Source organism: Giraffa tippelskirchi, chromosome 12, assembly GCF_054371585.1.
Source record: "Giraffa tippelskirchi isolate mGirTip1 chromosome 12, T2T-mGirTip1v1.2.pri, whole genome shotgun sequence".
NCBI classification, from domain to species: domain Eukaryota; kingdom Metazoa; phylum Chordata; class Mammalia; order Artiodactyla; family Giraffidae; genus Giraffa; species Giraffa tippelskirchi.
In genome coordinates this window covers 46,223,210-46,248,717 of record NC_137286.1, presented here as the reverse complement: position 1 = coordinate 46,248,717, position 25,508 = coordinate 46,223,210, and the positions used below count along the sequence as shown (strand labels likewise).

Below are 25,508 nucleotides of genomic sequence, written 5' to 3'. Positions count from 1 at the left end.
TCTGGTTAGCATTGACCTTGAAGTATATAGGATCAGCAGAAATGTATATTACTTGACTTACTTGAGAAAGGAGCAAAAAACTTTTTAAATTTCTTTCTCCATATTTATGTTTCTTTTATTTAAAACCTCTTTAGTTATTTGAGACAACTGATCATAGCTTCCATTTTTCAGACCTACTTTCAGATATCATCAAGTATTCACCGTTAGTTCTTCAAAGTTGTTCATCTAAAGTTACAGAAACTTTTGACTATTTGTCCTTTCTGCCCGTTCAAACCGTACAAGGACTGCTGAAGGCAGTGCAGGTAAGTCTTTTGACTCCTACGCAGCTCATGAGCAAGGTTGAACTGTCTAGTGGAAGTCTGATGTATTTCTTCATAATTACATATGTATAAGAAATCCTGTTTCCCTTGATTCTAAGACAGAACTTTCTATTAAAAGAGCAGAAGCAGTGAGCTAGAGTCTGTTTTCCAAGTTTATCCCCTCTTCATAGTACTCTTCTCTCTCCTTTGATTCTGTTTCAAGTTAGTGAAGTAATTGAAAGGCTCTTAGGAAATTATTAATTGAAGACAGTAGATATAAAGGTATTCACAACAAGTTTCAATTTAGCATTAGTATTGACTGTCCTTATTACTATAAGTGCAATAAACATTACAGTATGTTTATAAAACGGAACCAAGCTTTCTTATACAAGCCAAATGGTGACAGTATTGAATAGAAATGTGCTAAGGCTAATAAACAAATTGCTGTTTTTAACACTGATTCTTCCTCTTTCAGCCCCTTCTCAAAGTCAGCATGTCAATAAGAGACTCCTTGATACTTGTCCTTCGGAAAGCCATGTTTGCCAGGTATGTAGCATCCCCTGAGATCCGAGGAAGTGACTGACGCTCTCTAGTGTTACCTAAAATCCTCTCTGCAGTCACCTCTAGTACAGCAGTCATGCAAATTCCTAACACATGATGGAGATGACAGTACCATCTCCTAAAGGGATTATGAGATGAGTACTATGGGAAGCATTTGCTACTTTAAGGATAAAATACCAAATTATTATCACATTGTCCATATTATAGTACACTCATGGGTGTTCAGAGGAGCAACTAGTAAGCAGCCAAATGCTATTTATCCCTATTCTAGATCTGACAGTTTTTGTTAGTCCTTTCCCAAAAGCGTGTGTGATGGGCCAGCATTGTATGTTGTAGTCTCAGTGAGATGAGTGGTTTCTCTGGATGGAGGGTTTACAAGGTGCCAAGCACTGCACTCCTCTGTGTAGAAGGGAAGTCTCCTTTAGACTCAGAAAATCAACAATTTCCTTTGCTATTTAGTACTTAAGTTTGAGTTACTAACTCATTGTGCAGCCTCTCAAGATTTGTTTTCACTGCCCACAAAAGCATGTCAGCAAGATAGAGAAGAGTAGAGATGGTGTCATGAGGTTAAGTAGATGAAAAATTCAGCTGAATTCCTGTACTCTTAATTGATATGAACAGCTATGCCTTATTTTGAGTATGTTTATTTTGCTGTGTTCTTCATTATTAACACACATTCTTTTTCTGTACAAAACTAACTGGATTTTTCTGACACAGAAGGCTATTCCTGTGAAATCAATACTGTTTGGTAACTTCTTCTCTGTCTGTTCCTGAGCTAGCCAGCTTGATGCCCGAAAATCTGCAGTTGCTGGGTTTTTACTGTTGCTGAAGAACTTTAAAGTTTTAGGCAGCTTGTCGTCTTCTCAGTGCAGTCAGTCTATCGGTGTTAGCCAGGTAAGGACTGTTTTTCACACCAGCTTATCATGTGTGCATTGATGCAGGAGTTGATGATGTAAAGATTTTTTTACTCATGTTCTGGTTGCACAAATGATCCTGAAACTGAGGGTCTGATGATGATAATATCAGCCGTCACTTACTGATGGCAAATTTGCTGTAGTTAAACTGCTTTTCAGTATGGTAGCCGCTAGCCTCAAGTTGGCTCTTGAACTGTATGTTGATTGAAATGTGGCTAGTTCAGATTGAGTTGTGCTGTATATGTAAAACACACACACTGGATTTTGAAGACTTAGTGTGAGATAAAAGTGTAAAATATCTCATAATTTTTTATTTTGATTATGTGTTGAGATAATATTTTGGCAATGTTGGGTTAAGTAAAATACTAAAAAAATTATTATTTCACCAATTTCTTTTTACTCTTTTGATTTGGCTACTAGAAAATTTAATATTATATATACAGCTTGCATTTGTAATTTGTATTGTGTTTCTAATGGACAGCACTGTGCTAGACACTATGCTAAGTGCTTTACATTTATTTTCTCAATTTAACCTTCACACCAATCCTCTGGCTAAATACTGTTATTGTCCTCAGTTTTAATAGTTTATTTGCACACCTGATGAAGCCTGTAATCTTAGAAAACAAAACTTTTTACAATAATTTGATAATCTAGGCTTTGCAGCAGTAAAATTGTCTTTGTCATTTAAATTCAGTACTAATATGATTTGTAAATCGAGACATCTGTATAGCAGTTTCTTTAGGAATCCTTTATTGCTCTGTTATGACTTACCACTTTTGTTTACAACCTATGCCATAGATTAAATATTAGGAACACTGGATATCATTTATGTATGGTTAATATCTCCATTTAAGTATAAGAAAACTGAGACTGAGAGAGGTTAAATAATTTGCCCAAAGTGATATAGCCAGTGAAGTGTAGAACTAGGATTTGACCTCAGTCAGTATTAACTACCTCACTAAGATGCCTGAAGTAAGGATTAGGGTTCTTGGTCTATAATTGCTGAAATTATTATGTAAATCAAACAGGCAATATTATTCTTTGTCATGTCCATATCTAAACAAAACTACCTACCTCTAAACCTCTCAGAAGTTCATGGAACCCTCAGAAGAGCTCAATTCTTAGCCTTTTAAGTAAAATCAAGTTTATTATGACTACTAAATTCTAGTGGCATGAAATAATCTGTGTGCCTTCCTAAGCAGGTGACATTGCCAAGGAAAATCTTAAGGAATGAGAAAGTTAATTTTTTTTAAGTGCTTGAAAATTTCTTATTCCAAAATGGATAATGATTATGTCTGCCTCAGCCCTGGGTTTTGCCATATGGGGAAAGCTAAATGTAAGGTTCTTTGACCAAAAATATCAGCTCATTTTACCCCTTAATGGAACTGTTAGTACTTACTCAGGTAAGATCTACATGAACTGACCTCTCTTCCTTTCAGGTCCACATAGATATCCATAGCCGTTACAATTCTGTCGCCAATGAGACCTTTTGCCTTGAGATCATGGATAGTTTGAAGAGATGCTTAGGTCAACAGGCTGATGTTCGACTCATGCTTTATGAGGTAAATCAGTAGGGTGAAAGGGATGTAGTACTCTGCTCCCCAACTCCGCTAATCCATTTAACTTTAATAATTTTTCTTCTCTTTATCAGAGTACAGTAGATATGCTCTTATTTAGTGCAGTGAGGACTAGTAGTTAGTGATGCTTAGCCAAAAATTCACTGAAGGTGAGGAAGCATAAAGAATAGGTGAAACATGTTAAATGTTTTCATTTGAAATATTTAAATGTACTGTTAATTTACCAGCCTTTTGTTTTAAAGAAAAGTTCCTTTGCTTTTGAGTATGAAAAATACTCCAGATTAGTCTTGGTAGAGAAATCTTCTAAACGTGTTCAGTTTTTTCCCTAAGTTTTTAGAATTGTCCCCCCCCCAATCCATCAGAAATTAGTTTTAGAGATTTACTTTTATTAAGTCTTTCCAAAACATTCAACTTAGTTTTCATAAATACAACTTGTTGGGTTTTTTTGTTTGTTTGTGTTTTTAGTGGGGTTTTTTTTTTTTTGGCCATGCTTGCATGCCTTGTGGGATCTTAGTTCCCTGACCAGGGATTGAACCCACACCCTCAGCAATAAAAGAGCAGAGTTCTAACCGCTGAGCTGCTAGGGAATTCCCCCAAACAGCTTCTTTTTCATTTTGCTCTTGGTTTCCAACAATTTGCAGAATGTCTTGAGTAGATTACATAATGACAGTACAATTAGCAAAAAATGAGTGGAACAAATATTACTATTGACTTGTAATTAGGATTTAATTCAGCCAGTGGAACGAAAGTCTGCAGTCATGGGAGACTGCAGTACAATTTCTAGCATTTAGTATGCTGTGTACTTCAGCACACATACTTCATAGGATGGAGAACATTAATTGAGCTACCGTAGTTGCCAGGTACCATACCTGACATTGGATGTTTCAGGTTTATTATAAAAAATATAGAAAGTACAGAAAAAATTTTTTTTATTATCACTAGTCCTACCACTCATATGTATACTTATACAACATTGGAATCATAGATTTCTCTAGTTTTTAACTCTTAATATTATGCTGTAAGCATTTCCTATTTTATTAAATGTTCTTTGCCACATAATTTTGAATGCTAAGAAGTGCTCTTTATGTACAGTAATTTATTTAACTTTTCTTTATTTTGGGGGCATTTCTGTGGCTTCCAGTTTTTCACTATGAATATTGTTTTACCACATTGAATGTTTGACAGTAATGTACCACTGTGAATGACCACATTGCCAGGTTAAAGATAGAACATTTTAAAGTCTATAGCATACGCTGTCAAGCACTGAATTTTTTTTTTTTTAATGATTAAAAATACCTTTGTTTTAACATTTATTTGTGATGGAGAATCTCAGACACTCTTTGCAAATGAGTATTAGAGGGGAAATTTCTCAACTTAATAAAGGGTGTCTATGAGTCCTACATCTAATTTAAATAGAGAACTTAATGCGTTTCTCCTCTGGTCAGGAACAAGGATATTTGTTCTCAAAACTTCTGTTCTACATTGAAGTGAATGTCTGATCCAATGCAACAAGGCAAGAAAAAGAAATAAAGGCTCACAGATTTGAAAGTATGAAGTAAAGCTGTCTTGATTCACATAGTGTACATAGACCATACCAAAGAGTCTACAAAAAATGATATAGTAAGGTTGTAGAATACAAGATCAATAACCATGTAATAGTCAATTATAGTTCTGCTTACTAGCAACAAACAGTTCAAAATTGAAAGTAATATTTATAGTAGATGAAAAATACTTAAAGAGAGATCCACAAAGTATATGCAAGATATGTACGCTGAAGACCTCAAAATATCACTGAGAGAAATTGAAGAAGAGTTAAGTAATTGGAATATATGCAGTGTTCACAGAATATAATGCTCAATATTGTCAATATTTTTAAGTATCAGAAAGATCTGTAGATTGAGTGAAATCCCAGGCTTTTTTGGTAGAAATTAAGAAGTTGATCCTCAAAGTTATATGGAATATAAACCACCTCTAAAATGAACAGCACAATGGAAAAGTATAAAGTTGGCCAATAGAGTTTTGACAAAGATTCCAAGGTGGTAATTCAATGGGAAGAGGATAGTCTTTTCAACAAACAATGCTGGAACAATTATTTGTTGTATTGGGGGGGGCTCCCCCAAACCACCTCTATTTAAAAATTTCTTTAGGAGTCTATAAAACAGCATATATTTGTTCTCATGGCTTAAGATTATAGTTAAGGATACAAAGCAAAAAATAGCACAAGCGAGAGGCTCATAGGGTAAAGTCCACAGGAAATCAGATTCCTCTCTAAGAACATAAACTATATTGTTTATACAGTTTAGGCACAATAAGCTTCTCATTGTTTCAGGAGTTTTATATCAGTATAAGAAACTATTTATCAACCAGATTCACAGCCACCAGCCAAGAGCTAACCTTGGAAGCAGACCTTACCAGGATAGCAGTCTCAGACCACTAAGTTAACTCTTCTCCACAGTCATCCGTATTAAAAATAAGAAACCCTCAACCCTTATTTAGCTCCAGATTTAAAAAATTACCTTGTAGTGTCTCATAGACCTAAATCTCTTAGGATATTGGTATTCATTTATTCATCAAAGACTTAAGTCAGTACTTCTGATTTGTAAAAACTCTATGTATTATTAACATAAATACCTTTTGTCAGACTTGTTGTAAGTATAGTCCAGATTGTCATTTGCTTTTTTTTAATGATAATTATTTTAGAGCTAGAAATTTAGATTTTACAGTTTGGTTGTAATCTTTACCTTTGAGATACCTACTCGGTGTTTTGTGTAGAGTCCATACCCTTCCAGTGAATATTTACTAACATTTTCTTCTTTTTTTTTAATGCTTTTGTTTAACTACTTAATTCTTCTGCAATTTTTATATTAATATATAAAGACCCAACTCCCTCCAGATTAGCCATTTCTTTTTTTCAGATATAATATATTGCCTCTTTTATGTGTACTGAGTCTTTCTGTTTGTATGCTATGCCTTTATTTTTCTGTAATTTTTGTGCCAGGACCACAACTGTCTTTTTATTACCATTATACTTTTATAGAATATCCTAATACTTGTTAGAGCTTTAGATCATCCTTTGTTTTTTTTTAAAAAAAAAAAGTGTGGGGGGGTGTCAATTCTCATTTTCTGTTTCTCACTGGTGGACTGTATAACCTCTTTCTCAGGTTCCAAGAAGAAAAGCCTCCCCAGGATTTTAATCTGAGCAGTTTTAAACTAAGACTGGGAAATTTTGGATGGGAAGAAATGTCATAGTCATTCACATTAGGGTGCTTAGGTCCAGGGGGCACTTTTGAATCACTGGAGACTAGGGGGAGTGCCCTAAAAAGGAAGGCTGCTAATGTATGGTAAGAGGGAAAAATGAGGTCTGGGAAAGGGAAAAGTACCCCAGAGCCAGAAGAGACCTGACGTCTAACAGCTGTGAGGATTATGATCAGTTTATAATCCAGTTCTCATTGTCAGAGATCTCACGTTAGCTTAGGCCAATAACCTAAACTTTCTGAATTGTTTCTCTCTCTAGCATATACGGCCTCCATCTTTTTTTCAGAGAAGTGAGAATAGGTAAAGAAAATACAAGATTATTTTAAAGTTAAGATTGTTCAAATCACTAGTGACTCTGATAAAAAGCTTATTTGTCCTCTGATTCATTTTAGGGGTTCTATGATGTCCTTCGAAGGAATTCTCAGCTGGCTAACTCAGTCATGCAAACTCTGCTGTCACAGGTAAATTATATTTTCATGGATATAAGGGAACAGGTACTAAGGCATTAAATAATTGACATTTTTCATAATTTTCAAAATATAAAATAATTCCCAACTAGTCCATTGGTACATTGCAAACATGCCTAGGGTACATGATGTTATTTCATGTTGTTTTATTTTATTAACCTGTTGTTTCATTTTATTTATCTGTCTACCATATTGCCATCATCTGACAATTAACCTTCTCAGTTAACATCCTAAGTCAGAAGGACATTTTGTAGAACCATTTATACAAAGGCCATCAGCAGTAGTATCTGTTATGTTTATTTCTGATAAAGAGTGATTTGAAGAAAACAGTAAAATATTGACATTTCTTAAATCTGAGTGACATATTCATGAGTGTCTATTAGGTTATTTTCTGTATTTCTCAGCTTTTTTAAAAAGCTGCAAATTATGAAATATTTCAAAGGACCATCAAGATGACAAGAATTTAGCTGAAGAATTTCTGACGTGAATAAGACCTTTTTACTCTCAACATTTATTATTAAGCATTTATTTGAATTAGTGTATTCACAAAGTGCAACCATCACCATAGTCAATTGAGAACATTTTATCATCTCAGAAAAAACCACACCATTTAGCTACCCCTCTCTTAATTTTCCCGCCCTTCCTCAAACCTTCTACCCCTAAGCAATCATCAATCTTCTTTTTCTCTATATAGATTTGCCTGTTCTGGACATTTCATATAAATGGAGTCAAACAATGTGTGGTCTTTTATGACTGACTTCTTTCACTTAACATCATGTTTTCAGGGGTCATCCGTATTGTAGGGTACATCAGTACTTTATTCCTTTTTATGGCTAAATAATATTTCATTATATGATTTTTTTTTTTAAATATATGTTGAGAGTTAAAGAGACTATTATATACTAATAGTAATAACAAAAGTACTTAATGTTTAGCACTTACAGAGGGCCAAGCAATTTATGAATGGTGTATGGTGGATGATCTCATTTAGTCCTCACAAAACCCTGTGAAATAACTGCTTAGTTCCATTTTACGGATTTATGTTTTAAGGCTCCAAGAGGTTAAGTAATTTAATTTGCCCAAGGTTACACAGTTAATAAGTGATGGAGCTAGAATTTGAACTCAGATCTTCTGGCTCAAGAACTGAAGCATGTGTTTCTCCTATTTGGAGTTGATTAAGCTATTTGGATCTGTAAGTTTGATGCTTGTCACCAGATTTGAGAAATGTCCATTCATTATTTCATCAGATTATTTTTTCCTATCCCCTCTTTCTCCTTTCCTTCTGGGACTTCAGTGGTATGTATATCGGAATGCCTGATATTGTTCCACAGATCTTTGAGACCTGGTTTATTTTTCCTCAATATTTTTACACTGTTTTCTTCAGATTTTATAGTTTCTCATAATCTATCTTCAAGTTTACTTTTCTGCCATTTCAGTTCTGTTGTTTTACTCTTGAATGCATGTTAAATTTTATCAAATGCTTTTCTATATCTATTGAGATGACTGTATGATTTTTCTCCTTTAATCTGTTACTGTGATGAATTATATTATTTGATCTTTTAAAAAAACATTGCATTCCTAGAATAAACTCAAATTGATTACCTTTTTTATACACTACTGGGTTTGGTTTCCATTTAGGACATACATATATCTTTACAAGAAGGAATGGCCTATAATTTTCATTTTTCATACTGAATTTCTTTGGTTTAGTATGAGCTTGGTAAAATGATTAGGGAGTTCCCTCTTTTCTGGTTTATGCAAAATTTGAAGTTTCCTTTATTCTATTTTCCCCCTTACTTGTTTCAAAGTTAAACACTTTCTTTAAACTTTCAGCTATATTGTCTAATGATGTGGACAATCTTAACTCTTAAAATAACCCTATATTTGAAGTCATGTGAATTCTAGCCCCAGCTACATTTGGAGACTAACTTATGGTTAGAAAGTCCTTGAGGAGACTTTTCCCCCTTCACCTGAAGTCAGAGGTAGGTAGGTAGGTACATATCCCCCCACTATCTTCCTCCATGTGGTGGATTTATTTTTTAGGTTCCTCCACTAAGGATATCTGCTTTTGAGAATTCAGCTTTCTGTGAAGGTCTCTGATACAATCTCTGATATCACTCTCAGATGCAATCTCTGATACAACCCCATGAGGACCCTAGGTTCTGTCTTTAATTTCATGATTCCTTTTACTTTCCTTTCATCTTAGCTATCTATTTAATAAATGTATCTATATAAAAATTTTACTGCAGTATTTTTTATTGTTCTTTACCATGAGCGTCTCTCTAAACCCTAGTCCACCATTTTGCTATAAATGGAACTTGTCTTTCCCTCGCTCTTCCTCCTTTTTTATGCCATTGCTTTCTGCTAATTCTGCTAAAGAAGCTCCATTTGAAAGTGGAGAAATTATTGGAAGGTCTTAGACTATCAAAAGTTTTTCAGTGGGCCTTGGACCTGATCTTATATAAAATTTATATCCTGTTATATTTTATCTTTCAAACTAATGATCAGTCCATCTGCATTTGCACATTAACATGGCAAGTTATGACTGAAAGCATAGAGCAGTGCTTCCCAACTCAGGTTAGTATGTGGACCAATAAAATTATATAGACTCCAAAAGTTAAAAAGAGGAAAATGGCAATTAACATTTTTTTTTATGGAAGTATAGTTGATTTGCAATGTATTTGTTTCTGTTATACAGCAAAGTTATTCAGTTACATATACTTTTTCGTTATGAGTTATTACAGTATATTAAATATAATTCCCTGTGCTATACAGTAGGATCTTGTTTATCTATTTTATATATAATAGTTTGTTTCTGCTAATCCAAAAGTCCTAATTTATCCTTTCCCTTTTGATAACCATAAGTTTTTTTTCTGTGTCTGTGAATCTATTTCTGTTTTGTAAATAAGTTTTATTTGTATCATTTTAGATTCCACATATAAGTGATATCATATAGTATTTGTCTTTCTCAGTCTGACTTCACTTAGTATGGTCATCTCCAGGTCCATCTACTTTGCTGTAAATGACATCATTTGATTTTTTTTATGGCTGAGTTAACTAACTTTTTTTGAGCTCTGTTATGTGCTAAATAGTATTTGAAGCTCCTTGCGTGTGTTCGCACATTTAATCTTATACAAATGTTTATGCTTGTATTAATAATATCCTCATTTCACAGATGAGGAACCAAGACATCTACCTTTATTGAATTAATAAGTGGTGGTACCGGGATTTTAGACTCAGCCAGTCTGACTCTGGAGCCTGTATTCTTAACAACCAAGCTGTACTGAAAGTGCCTGATAGCCTATACAAATTAAATAATTGGTGTGAGAGAGCATGGTGTTTTATAGGAGAGGTGATGAAGTGGACTAGGAAAGATCTCAATCAGTGCACTGCCTGATGCAAGGGCAAAGGAAGGGATAGGGTTGAGCCAAAGCAACAGATTTTCCTGCAGTGTTCTTTGGACAGTTGGGAAATAATGTCTTACAAGGCATTAGACATTAAAGTTGCCATTAGCTTGACCAATTAAAAAAGTAAAAAGCATTCATGAGATGTGGTGTCTTTTTCCTTCCTATACACAGTTGAAACAGTTCTATGAGCCAGAACCTGATGTATTGCCTCCTCTGAAATTAGAAGCTTGTATTCTGACCCAAGGAGATCAGGTCTCTCTTCAGGAACCACTGGTGAGACTCTTTCCTCCTCCCATAACCATTATTTTTACTCTTAAGTAAAACTACCAGCCCTGTTGATATGGTTGAGCTTCAGAAAGAGATCACTTCTCTGTGAAACACGTGGTACTCCCAGTGAATTTTTACTCTTGACTCTTCCCTGACCCATCACCTTGGTTCTGGTGGTGAGATATCTGCATGTCAACACTTTACTAATAATCAAGGCATCCATCACTTCTCCCAAGGAGCATTTTACCTCCCATTAATGGCTCTCTGATTGCAAGTACTAAATAGATACACTTTAGAATTGGGAGAAGGAGGTTACCCAGAAGCAGATGAACCCAGGGGATCTGCTTCATTAGTCTGGAGTGTATGATTTAGCCTGAGCTAGAACTGGCATTCTGTTGAACCTTCAGAGGAACTGGGACAGATTGGTTTTCTATTCTCGTCTAGCCTCAGAAAGGAAAGAAAGATAGAAACTGAAACTCCCGAGTGACTTACAACTGAGATGTCCTCAGCCTAGGTCAGAGAAGCTATGTTGGTCTCCCAAAGATTCCCTCAACCTAAACCCATATGCTTAGAATAGCCTCTGGGACTCAAAGGTGCTGGAGAGGATTTAATTTCACAACCTGGCTCCTTGGTATTTGTACCAAATCAGAGATAGCATATCTGATGTTACATTCTTAGGTGTCAGCTACTTGTGAAGCCAGTGCCTTTGGGAAAGGCCAGAAAAACAATGCCTCTGTTAGTTCAAATATTTTTTTCTGTTTTTTTGTTTGTTTGTTTTCCAACTCCAGACTGACTTAATTTGTGATGCTAATGAATAACTTTATTTAGCCTTATAGATAAGGATTATTTGTCAATTATCAACAGCTTGATAGGTTATCCTTCAGCAAGAATATTCAGTTATTATATTTTCTTCTACAGGATTATCTGCTATGTTGTATTCAACACTGTTTGGCCTGGTATAAGAGCAGAGTGGTACCATTACAACAAGAAGAGGAGGAGGAGGAAGAGGGGTTCTACCAACACTTAGATGATATGTTGGAGTCGATTACAAATAGAATGATTAAGAGTGAACTAGAGGACTTCGAACTGGTAATTGCTAAGTCTAAGCTGTGTTGAATAATGGAGGTTTTTAGTGGCTTATTAATTTTTATCTTGTGTCTTTTAGGACAAATCAGCAGACTTTTCTCAGAGCACTGGTACTGGCATCAAAAATAGTATCTGTGCTTCTCTTGTTATGGGAATTTGTGAGGTTCTAATAGAATATAATTTCTTCGTAAGTAATTTCAGGTAGGGTATTACTGTAACTCTACTTGTAGTTCATTTTGTGTGTGTGAGTGTGTTTTCTTAACACTAACAATAGGCTAGGTGTGAACAGACCAGAGCCCATGACACTCTCTCTTAGATGGACCTGTAGCCTAAGACCAAACTATGTTCTTTGTACCAGGGAACATCAAAGCACATACCAGACAGGCTTGTGAATTTTGTCTCTCCGTCAGGCTTTACTTTATTGAACATTCCCGAGACCTTGAACATAACAACCCCTGATTTTAATAGAGAAGTTTTGATTGGTGGTAGTATTGAACTTTCATTCTCTGCCATGACTGATACAAATAAAGGAGGAAAAGAAATGACCCAGATTGGTGTTACCTAGGAGTGCTGTGTTAATAGTGAAGATCCATTCATTTGTAATATTGGGTCTAAAGTATGACATCTTTATTGTGATTTCCTTATTACTGTTTTGAAAGTAAAGCATAATATTCTGACACCTGTCCTTGGTGGTCTCTTTTTCCTTTTACACAGTAAGACTAAGTTTGAAACGATTCTGAGCTTATTTATGTGTTACAAGAAGCTCTCTGACATCCTTAATGAAAAATCTGGTAAAAGCAAAACGAAAATGGCCAACCGAACAACCGATAGTTTTTTGTCCATGAAATTTGTGTCTGATCTTCTCACAGCTCTTTTCAGGTAAGGTTCTAACAAAGAGCTTAAAGACAGCCTTAAGTTGAAGGTAAAAACACCTACTGAGGGTCACTGATATTACCTAGTTTGGATTCACAATTCTTAGCATATATACAGTAAAAAGTAAGTCAAGGGGGTTGTAATTTTCTTAAAGCAGAACAATCCCACATAGGCATTTAAAAGAGATACTTTGAATTACTAAAGGGAACATCAGATACAGTGAACTAGTGGATGAAAAGATAGGATGGATTCCAAGAAATCAACCTAAGTAGCATGAAAAGAGGGGAAAGAAAAGCCTGAATTAAAAAAAAAAAGGTAACAACAAAAAAAACATTAAAGAAGGTTAACTAAGACTGATCTTTAAATTTCATCAAAGTTAAAGGATTGGGGGAAGGGGGAGAAAGGGAGGTAACACTGAGAATAATATTTGTAGAAAGGCAGCCTTGGCATTGACTCTGGCATGGGCTGCCTGGAGTCTATCTTTGAGAGCTGGCTGGGTGCTATTGTGAACTGTCCCTAGAAAATGTAATTTCAGGTCCCAGTAGCAGGGGAATCTTTCTGTCTCTTTTTTCCTGTCTAGGGACAGTACCCAGAGTCATGAAGAGAGCCTGTCTGTTCTGAGGTCCAGCAATGAGTTCATGCGCTACGCAGTAAGTGTGGCTCTGCAGAAGGTCCAGCAGCTAAAGGAAACAGGGCATGTGAGTGGCCCTGATGGCCAAAACCCAGAGAAGGTCTTTCAGAGCCTCTGTGACATAACTCGGTAAGCCCCACGCACCCTTAGAGACCTGTTCCACTTGCTGTGGCATCTCCAAGAGAGGAAATCGGCAAAGGAGGTGGGGAGAGGAAGGTGGTTTGAAGTTGGGCACACCCAAAGGTGAAAGTGCAGTCACTCACTATGTTGGGGTTTTTTCCTAGTCCTGTTTCGGGATGGATTGTTGGCCACATATAAAATGTTATTCTAATACCAGGAATAAAAAGGGATATTACATAATGACTAATTCATCAAGCAGACAGAACAGTTTTAAATGTATATGTACCTAACAGCACCTAATAACAGCTTCAAAATACTTAAGGCAAAAACAGTAATACTGAAGGAGAATACACAAATAATAATGTACCTCTCTCAGTAATCAGTAGAATTAGATAGAAAATCAGGAAGGATGTGTAAGACTCGAACAATACTATCATCCAGCTTGACTTAATATTTATAGAACATTCAATAAGTATTTAAGATAGTGAGGTATTGCCAGAATCAGTGGAACAGAAATAGATGGTTCAGAACTGATCCACACAAGTATGGTCTTTGGACTTTTGACAAAGGTGCCAAGGTAATGGAATGCAGAAAGAAAAGTCTTTTCAACAAGTGTTTCTGGAACAATTGTACAGGAATATGTGAAAAAATGAAATTAAAAGACGCTTGCTCTTTGGAAGAAAAGCTATGCCCAACCTGGACAGCATATTAAAAAGCAGAGACATGACTACCAACAAAGGTCTGTCTAGTCAAAGCTACGGTTTTTCCAGTAGTCATAAATGGATGTGAGAGTTGGGCTATAAAGAAAGCTGAGTGCCAAAGAATTGATGCTTTTGAATCAATTGATGTGTTGGAGAAGAGAGTCCCTTGGACTGCAAGGGATCAAACCAGTCCATCCTAAAGGAAGTCAGTCCTGAATATTCATTGGAAAGACTGATGCTGAAGCTGAAACTCCAGTACTTTGGCCATCTGATGTGAAGAACTGACTCATTTGAAAAGACCCTGATGCTGGGAAAGATTGAAGGCAGGAGAAGGGGACGACAGAGGATGTGATGTTTGGATGGCATCACCGACTCAAAAGATACGAGTTTGAGCAAGCTCTGGGAGTTGGTGATGGACAGGGAAGCCTGGAGTGCTGCAGTCCATGGGGTTGCAGAGTCGGACATGACTGAGCAACTGAACTGATATGAAGAAAAATGAACCTTGATCCAATCCTCATGTTATAACAAAATACTGACTTGAAATGAATCAGAAGCATAAGTGTAAAACCAAATATTGTAAAACATCTAGAAGACTGAAAAACCTTTGCAACCTTGTTTTAGGTAAAAAATTTCCCAGTTACAAGACCAGAAGCACAATCAATATTTTTTAAAAATTTAATTCTGTTCCTTGAAAAACACTCCTAAGGAAATTAGAAGACAAGCCACAAATTAGCAGGAAATATTTGCAAAACACGTGTCTGATGATGGACTGGTAACCAGAGTATATAAAGAACTCTCAAGCTTGTTAAGAAAACAGTCAAATTGAGAATATTAACAGACACTTTACCAGATAAGATGTATAGATGGCAAATAAGAACATGAAAAGATGATCGACATAATTAATCACTAGGTTAATGCAAATTAAAATCACAATGAGATATCACTAAACACCTATTTTGTTTTTCTTTTTTAAATGTATTTATTTTAATTGGAGACTAATTACTTTACAATATTGTGGTGGTTTTGCCATACATTCACATGAATCAGCCATGTGTTCCCCATCCTGAACCCCCCTCCCTCCACCCTCCCCATCCCATCCCTCAGGGTCATCCCAGAGCACTGGCCCTGAGAGCCCTGTCTCATGCATCGAACCTGGACTGGCGATCTATTTCACATATGATAATATACATGTTTCAATGCTATTCTCTCAAATCATCCCACCCTCACCTTCTCCCACAGAGTTCAAAAGTCTGTTCTTTACATCTGTGTCTCTTTTGCTGTCTCACATATAGAGTCATTGTTACCATCTTTCTAAATTCCATATATATGCATTAATATACTGTATTGGTGTTTTTCTTTCTGACTGACTTCGCTCTGTATAATAGGTTCCAGTTTCATCCACCCCATTAGAACTGATTCAAATGCTTTTTTTTTAATAGCTGAATAATATTCCATTGTGTATATGTACCACAGCTTTCTTATCCATTCATCTGCCGATGGACATCTAGGTTGCTTCCATGTCCTGACTATTGTAAACAGTGCTGCAATGAACATTGCAGTACACGTGTCTCTCAATTCTGGTTTCCTCGATGTAAACACCTATTAAAATGCCTAAAAGTTTAGATTGACTATACCAAAGTGTTGTCATGGATGTGGAAGAATTTAAACTCCTGTTTTTTTTGGTTTTTTAATATTTATTTATGTGTTTGTTTTTGGCTACCCTGGGTCTTCTTGCTGTGTGGGCTTTTCTCTAGTTGTAGTGAGCGGAGGCTACTCCGTAGTTGCAGTGCACAGGCTTCTCATTGCAGTGGCTCCTCATGTTGCAGAGCTGGGGCTCTTGAGCACACAGGCTTCAATAGTTGCAGCTCCTGGGCTCTAGAGCACAGGCTCAAGTAGTTAGTTGCTCCATTGTATGTAGCATCTTCTAAGATCAGGGATCAAACCCGTGTCTCCTGATTGGTAGGTGGATTCTTTACCACTAAGCCTCCAGGGATGCCCAGAATTTAAACTCTTATACATTGTTGACGTACATGTAAAATGGTGCAGCCACTTTGGAAGATAATTTGATGATTTCTTAAAAAGTTAAGCACACACCTGTCTTGCGATATACCCATTCCACTCTTAGGTATTTACCCAAAAGAAATGAAAGCAGATGTTCTTATAAAAGTTTGTATATAGTAGTTTTATCTGTAACAGCAAAATCTGGAAACAACCTAAAGATGATAAATCGGTGAATATGCAAGCTGTGGTACATTCATACCCTGGAATACTACTCAGCAGTAAAATGGGACAAGCTACCAGTACATGCAACAACATAGGTGAATCTCAAAACCGTATGCTGTTAGCAAAGCCGGACTCTAAAAGCTACATAATGAATGATACCATTTTTATATGTTAGTTTGTAAATTGTAAAACCCCTGGGACAGGAAACAGATCAGTGGTTGCCTGGGAAATCAAGGAGAAAGAACTGACTGCAAAGGAGCACATGAGAACTTTTGGGGTGATGGAAATATCTAGATTGAGGGGGATGAGTACACGACTGTGGAAGTGAGTCAGCAGAGGCATACATTTACAGGATGGGAATTTTACTGTATGTGAATTGTATCTCAGTGAACTTGACTTTGAAAATAAAATCACTTTTCCCCAGGGTCTTGCTTTGGAGATACACTTCAATCCCTACCTCAGTGGAAGAGTCGGGAAAGAAAGAGAAAGGAAAGAATATCTCGCTGCTGTGCTTGGAGGGCTTCCAGAAGATGCTCGGTGCCGTGCAGCAGTTCTACGACCCCCAGTGTCATCAGTTTCTCAAGGCTCTGGGTGGGCATTTCAGTTTTGATAACTTGGCTCGATCTGAATTTCTCTTTCTCAACCAAACCTCTTGATTCCAGTTGTTAGCCTAGCAGAGGACACCTCCGAAGAGTCCCAATGTGGCTAAGGAGTGACATCTAGTGGATTCAGAATTGGCACTTACTGGATTCCATTTAACCACAGACGACACAGGGAAATGGAATATAGCCTTAAGAAGCTGCAGAATGTTAGGAATATAATTAAAGCTGCCTCCAGACTTTTTTGGCCTCCTGAAATTTTAGCTTGGCCAAAAAAAAACCCAAGCCCCTTTCAAAGCAGATAGCGTTCTTTTCCTTTCCTAGAAGCCACAGATAAGGAGGAAGAAGAGGAGGAAGTCAGTGTCTCTCAGAGAGCAGCTTTTCAGATCCGGCAGTTTCAGGTGAGAAGCCTAGGAGACTGCTATGCTTTGTGTGGGTCCTCAGAAAGGGACTGTTAGCCAGGCCAGCTAGTGGGAACAGGCAGACCATCTGCTAATAGGACAGCAATTTTTTCTGGGTCATCATTCAGGCAACTTGACATAGCTCTGAGAATGAAAGATAATGCATTTAAAAGCATTGCAAGAAGGATGTGTGTCAAGCCACCCCAATCTGCAGCACTCATTGCCTCTAAGAATCACTGTTTGAGCTGATATTATACAAAGAGCTGGCCAGGAGCCCACTCGTGTAGGGAGTGTAATTTGGCTTTGTCTATCAGATGGTTCTAACCACTAGTTGTCACGTAACAGGATCTTTTATCCCAGAGGATTTCTTTAATAACATTAAAGTTCCTATCATGTGCCAGGAACTGTTCAGGTGCTGAAGATACAGTAAGGAATAAGAGACAAAACCCTACCCTCACAGAGCCTACGTTGTAGTGGGAAGAGACTGACGGACCAAAGACAGTATTCTGGGTGGTGAGAGAGGAACAGAGAAAAGGGAAACAGATGCCATTGTTGGGGTATGGTCTAGCCCTCAGGTCAGTGAATGGGCCTCAGGAAGTTCTGAACCACCTAGACCTGGGTGCACTGGAATTCCGTGGCGATCAGCGGTTGGGACATAGCACTTTCATTGGGCCCTTGTTCTGTCCCTTGTCAGGGAACTAAGATCCCACAAGCTGTATGGTGCAGCCTAAGATAAACAAAACTGGGTGTACAATTCATTCCTAATGTACATGTGGCACGGGTTTGGAGGAGAAGGAGTCCATAGCTCTCAAGAGAACACTCAGACATCTGATCACAAACAGGGTAGGAAACTACCTGCTCAATCCAGGTCTTATTTCCAGATTTTATCCTCTTGGATTTTTGGTATTTTTGAGTCATTTCTGTCCCAGCCTTAGGAATCTCTGGCTGGATGTCTCTTCTCTTCGCTAGTATCATGTCTGCTAATGTTTCTGTGTATCCTTTCTCAGAGGTCCTTGTTGAATTTACTTAGCAGCCAAGAGGAAGACTTTAAGAGCAAAGAAGCACTGCTTCTGGTGACTATTCTCACCAGCTTGTCCAAGCTGCTGAAGCCCACCTCTTCTGAGGTATGAGCACCAATCAGTCCCACCTTCCATTCCCCAGAAGGCCAGGAGTACTACATCTTGCAGTGTACAGCTAAATGTCCTCTTGAAATCTGGCTTATTTAAAATCATGTATCCAGTTATGCTCCTGAGTTAATATAAGATCTGTAAGGTGTACCTCCCCCACCCCACGTAGTGTTTCTACCATGACGTAGTTAACTGCTTTTGTTTATTTGGCCACTGTCAAGGATAAACAGTAAGCACTGTAAAAAAAAGTCTTTGTTTATCTGTGGGGCCTTCAACCTTCTTAACTTGTGTTTCCCTACCCACTCCCCCTTGGTGTTTTCTAAGACGAAAGTATGTTAATTATCAAGGTAGCTGACATTCAGCAGTTAACTTTCTCATCAAAATTAGCTGATTCTGAGTTTGGGAGATATTCAACAAAAGATGATAAGTCAGAAAGCATGATTATAGTCCTAAAATAGAGTCTGTTATACCCAGATAGATTTTAGGTATATATGCTTGGGTCTGCACGTATACACGAAAAATATATGTACCCACATGAGCATTCACACATGTGAAATAAGAGAAGTGCCATATTCTGTGGGTCTGTTCCATTCAGGAGTAATTGCCCTGAAGGATGATAAAGAGAGTCCTTGAGAGCCTAGGGCTGTATGGTCCTCCCACATCTACTTCCTGACCCGTGGGGAGACAAGTTGAGAGTGCTGAGGTGCAGGCCTCCTTCTTGCTTTAGGAAGAGCTAGCCAGACTACAGCCTGGTATGTTATGACATTTGAGCACTGAAAAAGCAGACTTGATTTTCCTGTTGTCCTAGTTACAGGTAGCCCAAAGAAAATCCCTGTTGCTACTTATTTCATCCTAGATCGGAACAACGCATCCCCACTTTACTTTCAGCTTCAATCTTTCATATTGCTACTTTTGCTGCAAGGAGCCCAAGACTAGGAAGGAAACACAGGGAATTGGAACGTGGGGACATTTGAAAGAAAATAGATTTGGAAAGGCTAATATAAAGAAGAAACTTTTTAAATTTTACCACCCCCTCATAATTTCGGGTACTGTGTCTAAAATTTTTTAATTTAACTTTGAATGGGTAATAATAAAGTTCAATGATTTGAAAACCAGACATTATAAAAAGATTTGCAAGAAATAGTCGCCTTTCTATCCGTGTCCTCCATCTGTTCAGTTCTTCTCCCCCAGTAAGTAAATATCTTTTAGTTTCTTATGTAAATAGTTCTTTTTTCCTATATAGCAATGTGAATATAGCTTCTTATTCCCAACCCTACCCTCTTCACACAAAAGCTTATTCAGCATCCTGCTTTATTTATTTATTACATTTAACACTGTATTCTGGACATCTGTATTCTACAATAATCACTGTATTCTGGGAAATATTTTTATATCAGTTCACAGAGAATTTTCATTTAGCCTCTGAAGTTATCTTTTTCCCTGACAGATCAAAACCCGAATTCTTACTGGTCATTTTACCTTTAAACCTCACTGCATTTCAGTGTGTTGGTAGCTAGAAGCCTATCCCAAACAACTGCTGAAGCAGAAAGCTGAGTGTGTGTCTAGCGAAACACGACCTACTAGTCCAAGGCCTTAAGCTTCCCCAACTCTTTTTTTTTTTTGCCACTTTTTTTTTATTCCTGCTCCCTTTTAACCTCCTGTGGCCTCTTGGTTCCTAACAGCTAATTTGACTGTCACTGTGGCCGGGATCTTACTCTCCTATGCCTCTGTTAGCTTACTGTCCTAAAAAGATGTCTCAGATAGAGTGCTGGGCATGGGAAGAGGAAGAGGAGCACTTTAGCCCCAAACCGTGGTGGGAAGGGGCCAAGGAAGCTCAAATAACAGCCCAGGCCCCAGGACCTTTGGCCCTTAATGAGAGCATTTGAGAATTGAGTCATAGGCTATATTTAAGAAAAGAAACAGTAATTCTTCTCATAACTTTGGACTTATTTTTATGCTATTTTTTAGTAGAGTACCACTTTAGAGCCAGACACATGTGTTAGCAGGTGATTTGCTTAGACTTGGAAAGGCCTAGAGCTCTTCTAGTCTGATAGCACTTAGGTCTGTCTTTTGAATGTTTCTATAATATCTGAATGATCTCTAGTTTGTGCAGATGTTATCCTGGACATCTGAGATTTGCAGGGAAAACAGTTGGGGTAAGTTTCCTGCCATATTTCCTTTTTGGGCTTTATATAAAATCACCACCACCAAACATTTAGAAAATTACACATTCACCAGAGTAGCCAAAAGGAAAAAATACACAGAACTAATCCCAAGGGTTGGTAAGAATATAGTGCAGTTGAACCTCTCATTCACTGCTGCTGGAGGTGTCAGTTGGTATAACCACTCTGGAAAACTGTTTAGCAATACTTAACTACTAAAATTAAACATAGGCTTACGATCAAGCAGTTACACTTCCAGCAAAAACAGGTGGGAAAATCCTCACAGCAGCACTGTTCTAATAGGCAAAACCAAACCCAAATGTTTGTCGGCAGTAGAACGGATCAAGGGATTGTGCTGCATGCACACAGTGGGACACTGTACAGCAGTGAGAATGAGCAGACTCCACTGACACATGACATGGAGGAGTCTGGCGTACATAACGTTCAACAGATGACAGACACAAAAAGAGTACTTACTGTATGATTCTATTTAGGTAAAGTTCAAAATCAGACACAACTCTATGTGAGGTTACAAGGCAGAATGACAGTCACCTTGGTGAGGTTAGGGGTGTCCTGAGGTGCTGGTATTTCTTGATCTGTGTACTAGTTATGTGATGATAGTGACTAATAAATGGGAAACATCCCCCTCGTTTGCACCCATGGGTCAAAGTGTACCTTTGTGGGCCAGCTGCCTGGGTTGGAGTGTGTGCAGCATGGGGATGTTGTGCCTGCAACATGACAGGCTAGCATTCCAGTTAGGCACCCCCACCTGCCACAGGACTGACGGGGATTATAACTGAATTTTCTTTCCTTCCTACTCCTAGAGGATGCCTCCTTTTGCAAGGGCATGCTGAGTTTGCTCTTCAACCTCCATGTTTCATGTAAGAGTCCTGTTACTCTGCTGCGTGACTTGTCCCAGGATATCCATGGACACCTTGGAGACATAGACGAGGTACCATAGTGAGCCTTCAGTATGGCGCCCCGAGTTGGGAGTAGAGGCCAGGGGAACAGCCTTACTACTGTCATTACATCTCACCTCTCTTTCCGTTCCCAGGATGTAGAAGTAGAGAAAACAAACCACTTTGCATTGGTGAATTTGAAAACCGCTGCCCCTACTGTCTGTGTAAGTGTTGATCCTGACACTTGGGAAATAGCCTTTGTCATCCCTTCCATTTTATTCCCTGTGAGGAGTGAATTACAGTGACTCAAGTCCTGAGGCCTGTAACCCACCCACGGGTGGCCGTGGCTGTCATGTTATACCAGCAGCTGTGTGCAGTGAGCCATGCCAGGCGTTCTTTTCTTTCACAGCTGCTTGTTCTGAGTAAAGCTGAGAAGGTCCTAGAAGAAGTGGACTGGCTGATTACCAAGCTTAAGGGACAAGCGAATCAAAAAATCATACCAGGTAACATGAGTTGAAGGAGGGGTTCCAGGAATTGTGATCAAAGCAAAGTCAACTAAAATCTGAACTGGAGAAAAAGGCAGAGCCTCTGAGCTCTGTTCGTTTGTGCTAGATTTCCAGAGTAATGAAAGTAGAAGGTAATGTGGCTTATGACAGCATAATTATTAATGTATTCTGCATCCAGACTTCCAAGTTAATGATGTTTAGTTGGTTTCTAAATCTCTTTGACTTGAACTAGAAAACAAGGTCAGTTGAGTTTTGAATATGCTAACTTCATTTCCTTTCAGAAGAGGCCTCTTCTCAGGCAGCCTTATCAAACCATCCCATGGAGAAAGCCACCATCATACAGTTGGGAACTCTGCTCACATTTTTCCATGAGCTGTTGCAGACAGCCCTGCCTTCAGGCAGCTGTGTGGACACCTTGTTAAAGGACCTTTGCAAAATGTACACCACTCTTACAGCACTTGTCAAATATGTGAGTATCGGAGAGTGGATCACCACCAACATTCTGCCCCACCCAGCCAGGACACTGCCCCTGGTGCTGAACACCCCAGTGCAGAGCTCATGCCTACATCGCTGCAAGTCACAGCTTGACCAGTAGATGGCAGACGACTCCACAGGCCTGGAAATAACAGTTGAGGCATAATTCTATATCTGTTTTTAGAGCTCCATATTTCTTTAGCATATGTCGCTCATGTGATTGAGTGTAATGAATGTAAATGCCTCTTGATTGAGTGTAATTGAGTGTAAACGGTTGATTGAGTGTAAATGCCTTTTCAAACACCTTCTAAGACTCAGTCTAAACTTTTAATCTGATTCCAATTACACAAAAAATTAGACAATTTGAGACCAGTCTGGACACCGAAAAGGTGTCTGTCCTTTAACAAGTAGGTGTTAAATGCCTCACAGGTCAGGTACTCAAGTAGGGAATAAGTTTATTTTTTGAAAATACAAGGTATACTTGCCCTGAGTTTAAGTTAATGCTTCTTAGTATCCATTAACAAGAAACTTTTTTTGTATTTGCAGTATTTTGATTCTCAGCAGACATTCAAGAGTGATAGGAACTAGGTAATTTAGTTCTGATTCTAGCAATGACCCACATTACTTAGGAAGGCACAGACAACCCAAGAAAGATGGGGGACCGGCTCACACCATGTATCCAAACAGCAGTGCTGCCATTTCTGAGAAGATGCAGCTCTGGCTATAGTGTGTGGCTACCTAGCTTCTGTGGTAGAAATACTGAGAACCTCTATAATCTTTATTGGCTTTTTCTAAAGGAAAAACAGCAAAGTCATTGGCTTTCTAGATGCAGAGACTATCACCCTGAAGGATTTTTAAAGCAATAAATGGAACAAGTCAGAAACAGATCTTTCATTGCCTACTATCTGGGAAGCTTTGGAGCTTAGGGGAGGGAAAAAAGGAAGCCTGGAGTCTAAGATTCTCCATGAATCTGGGTAGCTGATTTTCTTTTCTCTCTCCAGCCAGAGCAGTAGTCATACTCCATGTGCTCACTGAGTCACTACCTGTAGTTTCATGGGACCTCTATATGGGAATAGCATACTAAATCTGGATTCCCAGGTGGCTCAGTGATAAAGAATCTGCCTGCCAGTGCAGGAAACGTAACAGATGCGGGTTCAATCCCTGGGTTGGAAAGTATCCCCTGGAGTAGGGGATGGCAACCCACTCCAGTATTCTTGCCTGGGAAATCCCATGGACGGAGGAGCCTGCCGGGTGAGTCCATAGGGTCGCATCGAGTTGGACATGACTGAGCATGCATGCATGCAAGATTCCAACACTTTTCCCTAGAACTTTATGAAACCTTGGAGAGAAGTGGGTGTCCTGCCTTTACCTAGTACTAAATCTTGGAATCTTTTGTTAGTATCTCCAGGTGTATCAGCGCTCCACAGGAATTCCAAAAAATATGGAAAAACTGGTGAGTTGAGAATGTCTTTCCTAGGAATGGGGAAAGCATCTTATTCCCCATTTAAAAATGAATCAGTTATATTGATTTATATTATAGTTATATATATTTTTATTTATATTATAAATCAGTTATATTGATTTCTTTCTCCTTTGCTTCAGGTGAAGCTGTCTGGTTCACATCTGACCCCTCTATGCTATTCGTTTATTTCTTATGTACAGGTAAGTGATTCAGTCTGTATCACAATGTATCTTCAAGTGAGAAAGGACTCCTTATATTCCTAGGAGACTGCTCACTCACCTGAGCTGAGCGTATATAAAGTTTCTTCTATTTACAATAAGCCAGAGGTGTCCATTTGAGGACATGCCAAGGCTTGAAGTCTTTGCAGCAAGAAAATCTTTAAATTAAAAAAAAAGTTTTGATTTAGAGAGAAAAAGCGTTTGGTGTGTTTGCACTTGGAGCAGAGGAGAAACATGCATCCTTAGGCTCAGTGACTTGGTTTATTTCTGGGTGATTCCAAACCCACTCCTTTGGGAACGTGAGTGAAGTAATGGCAGGCATAGTGAGGACAAATGAGGTGACTTGTGGAAAGTGCTTAACACAACACCAGGCAGGTATTCTCTAAATATTTGCTGTTCCAATAAAATGAACATGACCTTAGAGCATCATTTCCCAAGCTGTCAGACATAAAGCCAAAAACAGATAGGTTAAGATTCCGAGCTTCTGATACAGGGGGCGTGGGTTTGATCCCAGGGGGCGTGGGTTGGGGAACTAATGTCCCATGTGCTGTGTGGTACGGCCAAAAAAGGGCAAAGCTGAGGTTCGAACTGGGTTCTTTGACTCCATGACAGTGGTCAGCAAACTTTCTGCAAAGGGCCAAATGGTAAATGCTTTAGGTTTTGCAGGCCATAGAGTCATTGTCACAACTAAACTTTGCTGTTGTAGAATAAAAGCAGCCATAGTCAATATATAGTGAATGAGCTTGGCTGTGTTCAATGAAACCTTATTTTGAAAAACAAGCAGTGAACTGAATTTGGCCTCTTGGTTGTAGTTGGCCAGCCCCTGCTCTAGAACCATACTTCATACTCACTGACATGTAAAATGCTGGGAGGTTTGGGATTTTGTGTTTGACCCATTCTCAAGCTTTTCTTCTGCTTATCACTAGGCACCTTTTAGGCCATCTTTTTTTCTACATTACACAAAAACTGGTTTATGTATTCCTTGGATATTTCTCCCCTTCTCGATCCATGTTTGACTTAAAGCCTTATTTGACAAGTCAGTTGATCCACAGGCACTTTTTGTCTTTGTGAGATGTGCTTAATGAGTCAAGAGCCCATGGTTCCATTGCTGCTGCTGCTAAGTCGCTTCAGTCGTGTCCGACTCTGTGCGACCCCATAGACGGCAGCCCACCAGGCTCCTCCGTCCCTGGGATTCTCCAGGCAAGAACACTGGAGTGGGTTGCCATTTCCTTCTCCAGTGCATGAAAGTGAAAAGTGAAAATGAAGTTGCTCAGCTGTG

The 25,508-nt window shown here is 38.4% G+C and overlaps 2 protein-coding genes across 21 annotated transcripts in view; one reads left to right on the top strand and one right to left on the bottom strand.

Moving 5' to 3' along the window:
* The window catches only part of RLBP1 (retinaldehyde binding protein 1), a 61,002-nt gene extending 57,747 nt beyond the window's left edge, over positions 1-3,255 (bottom strand). The window contains exon 1 of the mRNA XM_081547195.1: positions 3,174-3,255. The gene's annotated coding sequence lies outside the window, so the exon portion shown is untranslated. The remainder of the gene's footprint in view (positions 1-3,173) is intronic.
* FANCI (FA complementation group I) overlaps positions 1-25,508 on the top strand; it is a 64,058-nt gene that overhangs the window by 33,206 nt on the left and 5,344 nt on the right. For 7 of the 20 annotated variants that reach the window (XM_081547167.1, XM_081547171.1, XM_081547169.1 and 4 more), the window contains 20 exons: positions 172-302; positions 775-845; positions 1,640-1,754; positions 3,214-3,336; positions 6,999-7,067; positions 10,652-10,753; positions 11,666-11,836; positions 11,913-12,034; positions 12,548-12,712; positions 13,287-13,466; positions 16,806-16,972; positions 17,305-17,381; positions 18,389-18,505; positions 20,613-20,664; positions 21,495-21,622; positions 21,725-21,793; positions 21,979-22,072; positions 22,357-22,544; positions 23,949-24,002; positions 24,152-24,211. In XM_081547167.1, coding sequence (XP_081403293.1) covers positions 172-302; positions 775-845; positions 1,640-1,754; positions 3,214-3,336; positions 6,999-7,067; positions 10,652-10,753; positions 11,666-11,836; positions 11,913-12,034; positions 12,548-12,712; positions 13,287-13,466; positions 16,806-16,972; positions 17,305-17,381; positions 18,389-18,505; positions 20,613-20,664; positions 21,495-21,622; positions 21,725-21,793; positions 21,979-22,072; positions 22,357-22,544; positions 23,949-24,002; positions 24,152-24,211 — 2,255 coding nt within the window. Of the gene's footprint in view, positions 1-171; positions 303-774; positions 846-1,639; positions 1,755-3,213; positions 3,337-6,998; positions 7,068-10,651; positions 10,754-11,665; positions 11,837-11,912; positions 12,035-12,547; positions 12,713-13,286; positions 13,467-16,805; positions 16,973-17,304; positions 17,382-18,388; positions 18,506-19,364; positions 19,650-20,612; positions 20,665-21,494; positions 21,623-21,724; positions 21,794-21,978; positions 22,073-22,356; positions 22,545-23,948; positions 24,003-24,151; positions 24,212-25,508 lie in introns of those variants that run through there. The other 13 variants (XM_081547177.1, XM_081547179.1, XM_081547174.1 and 10 more) reach the window with 6 other exon arrangements.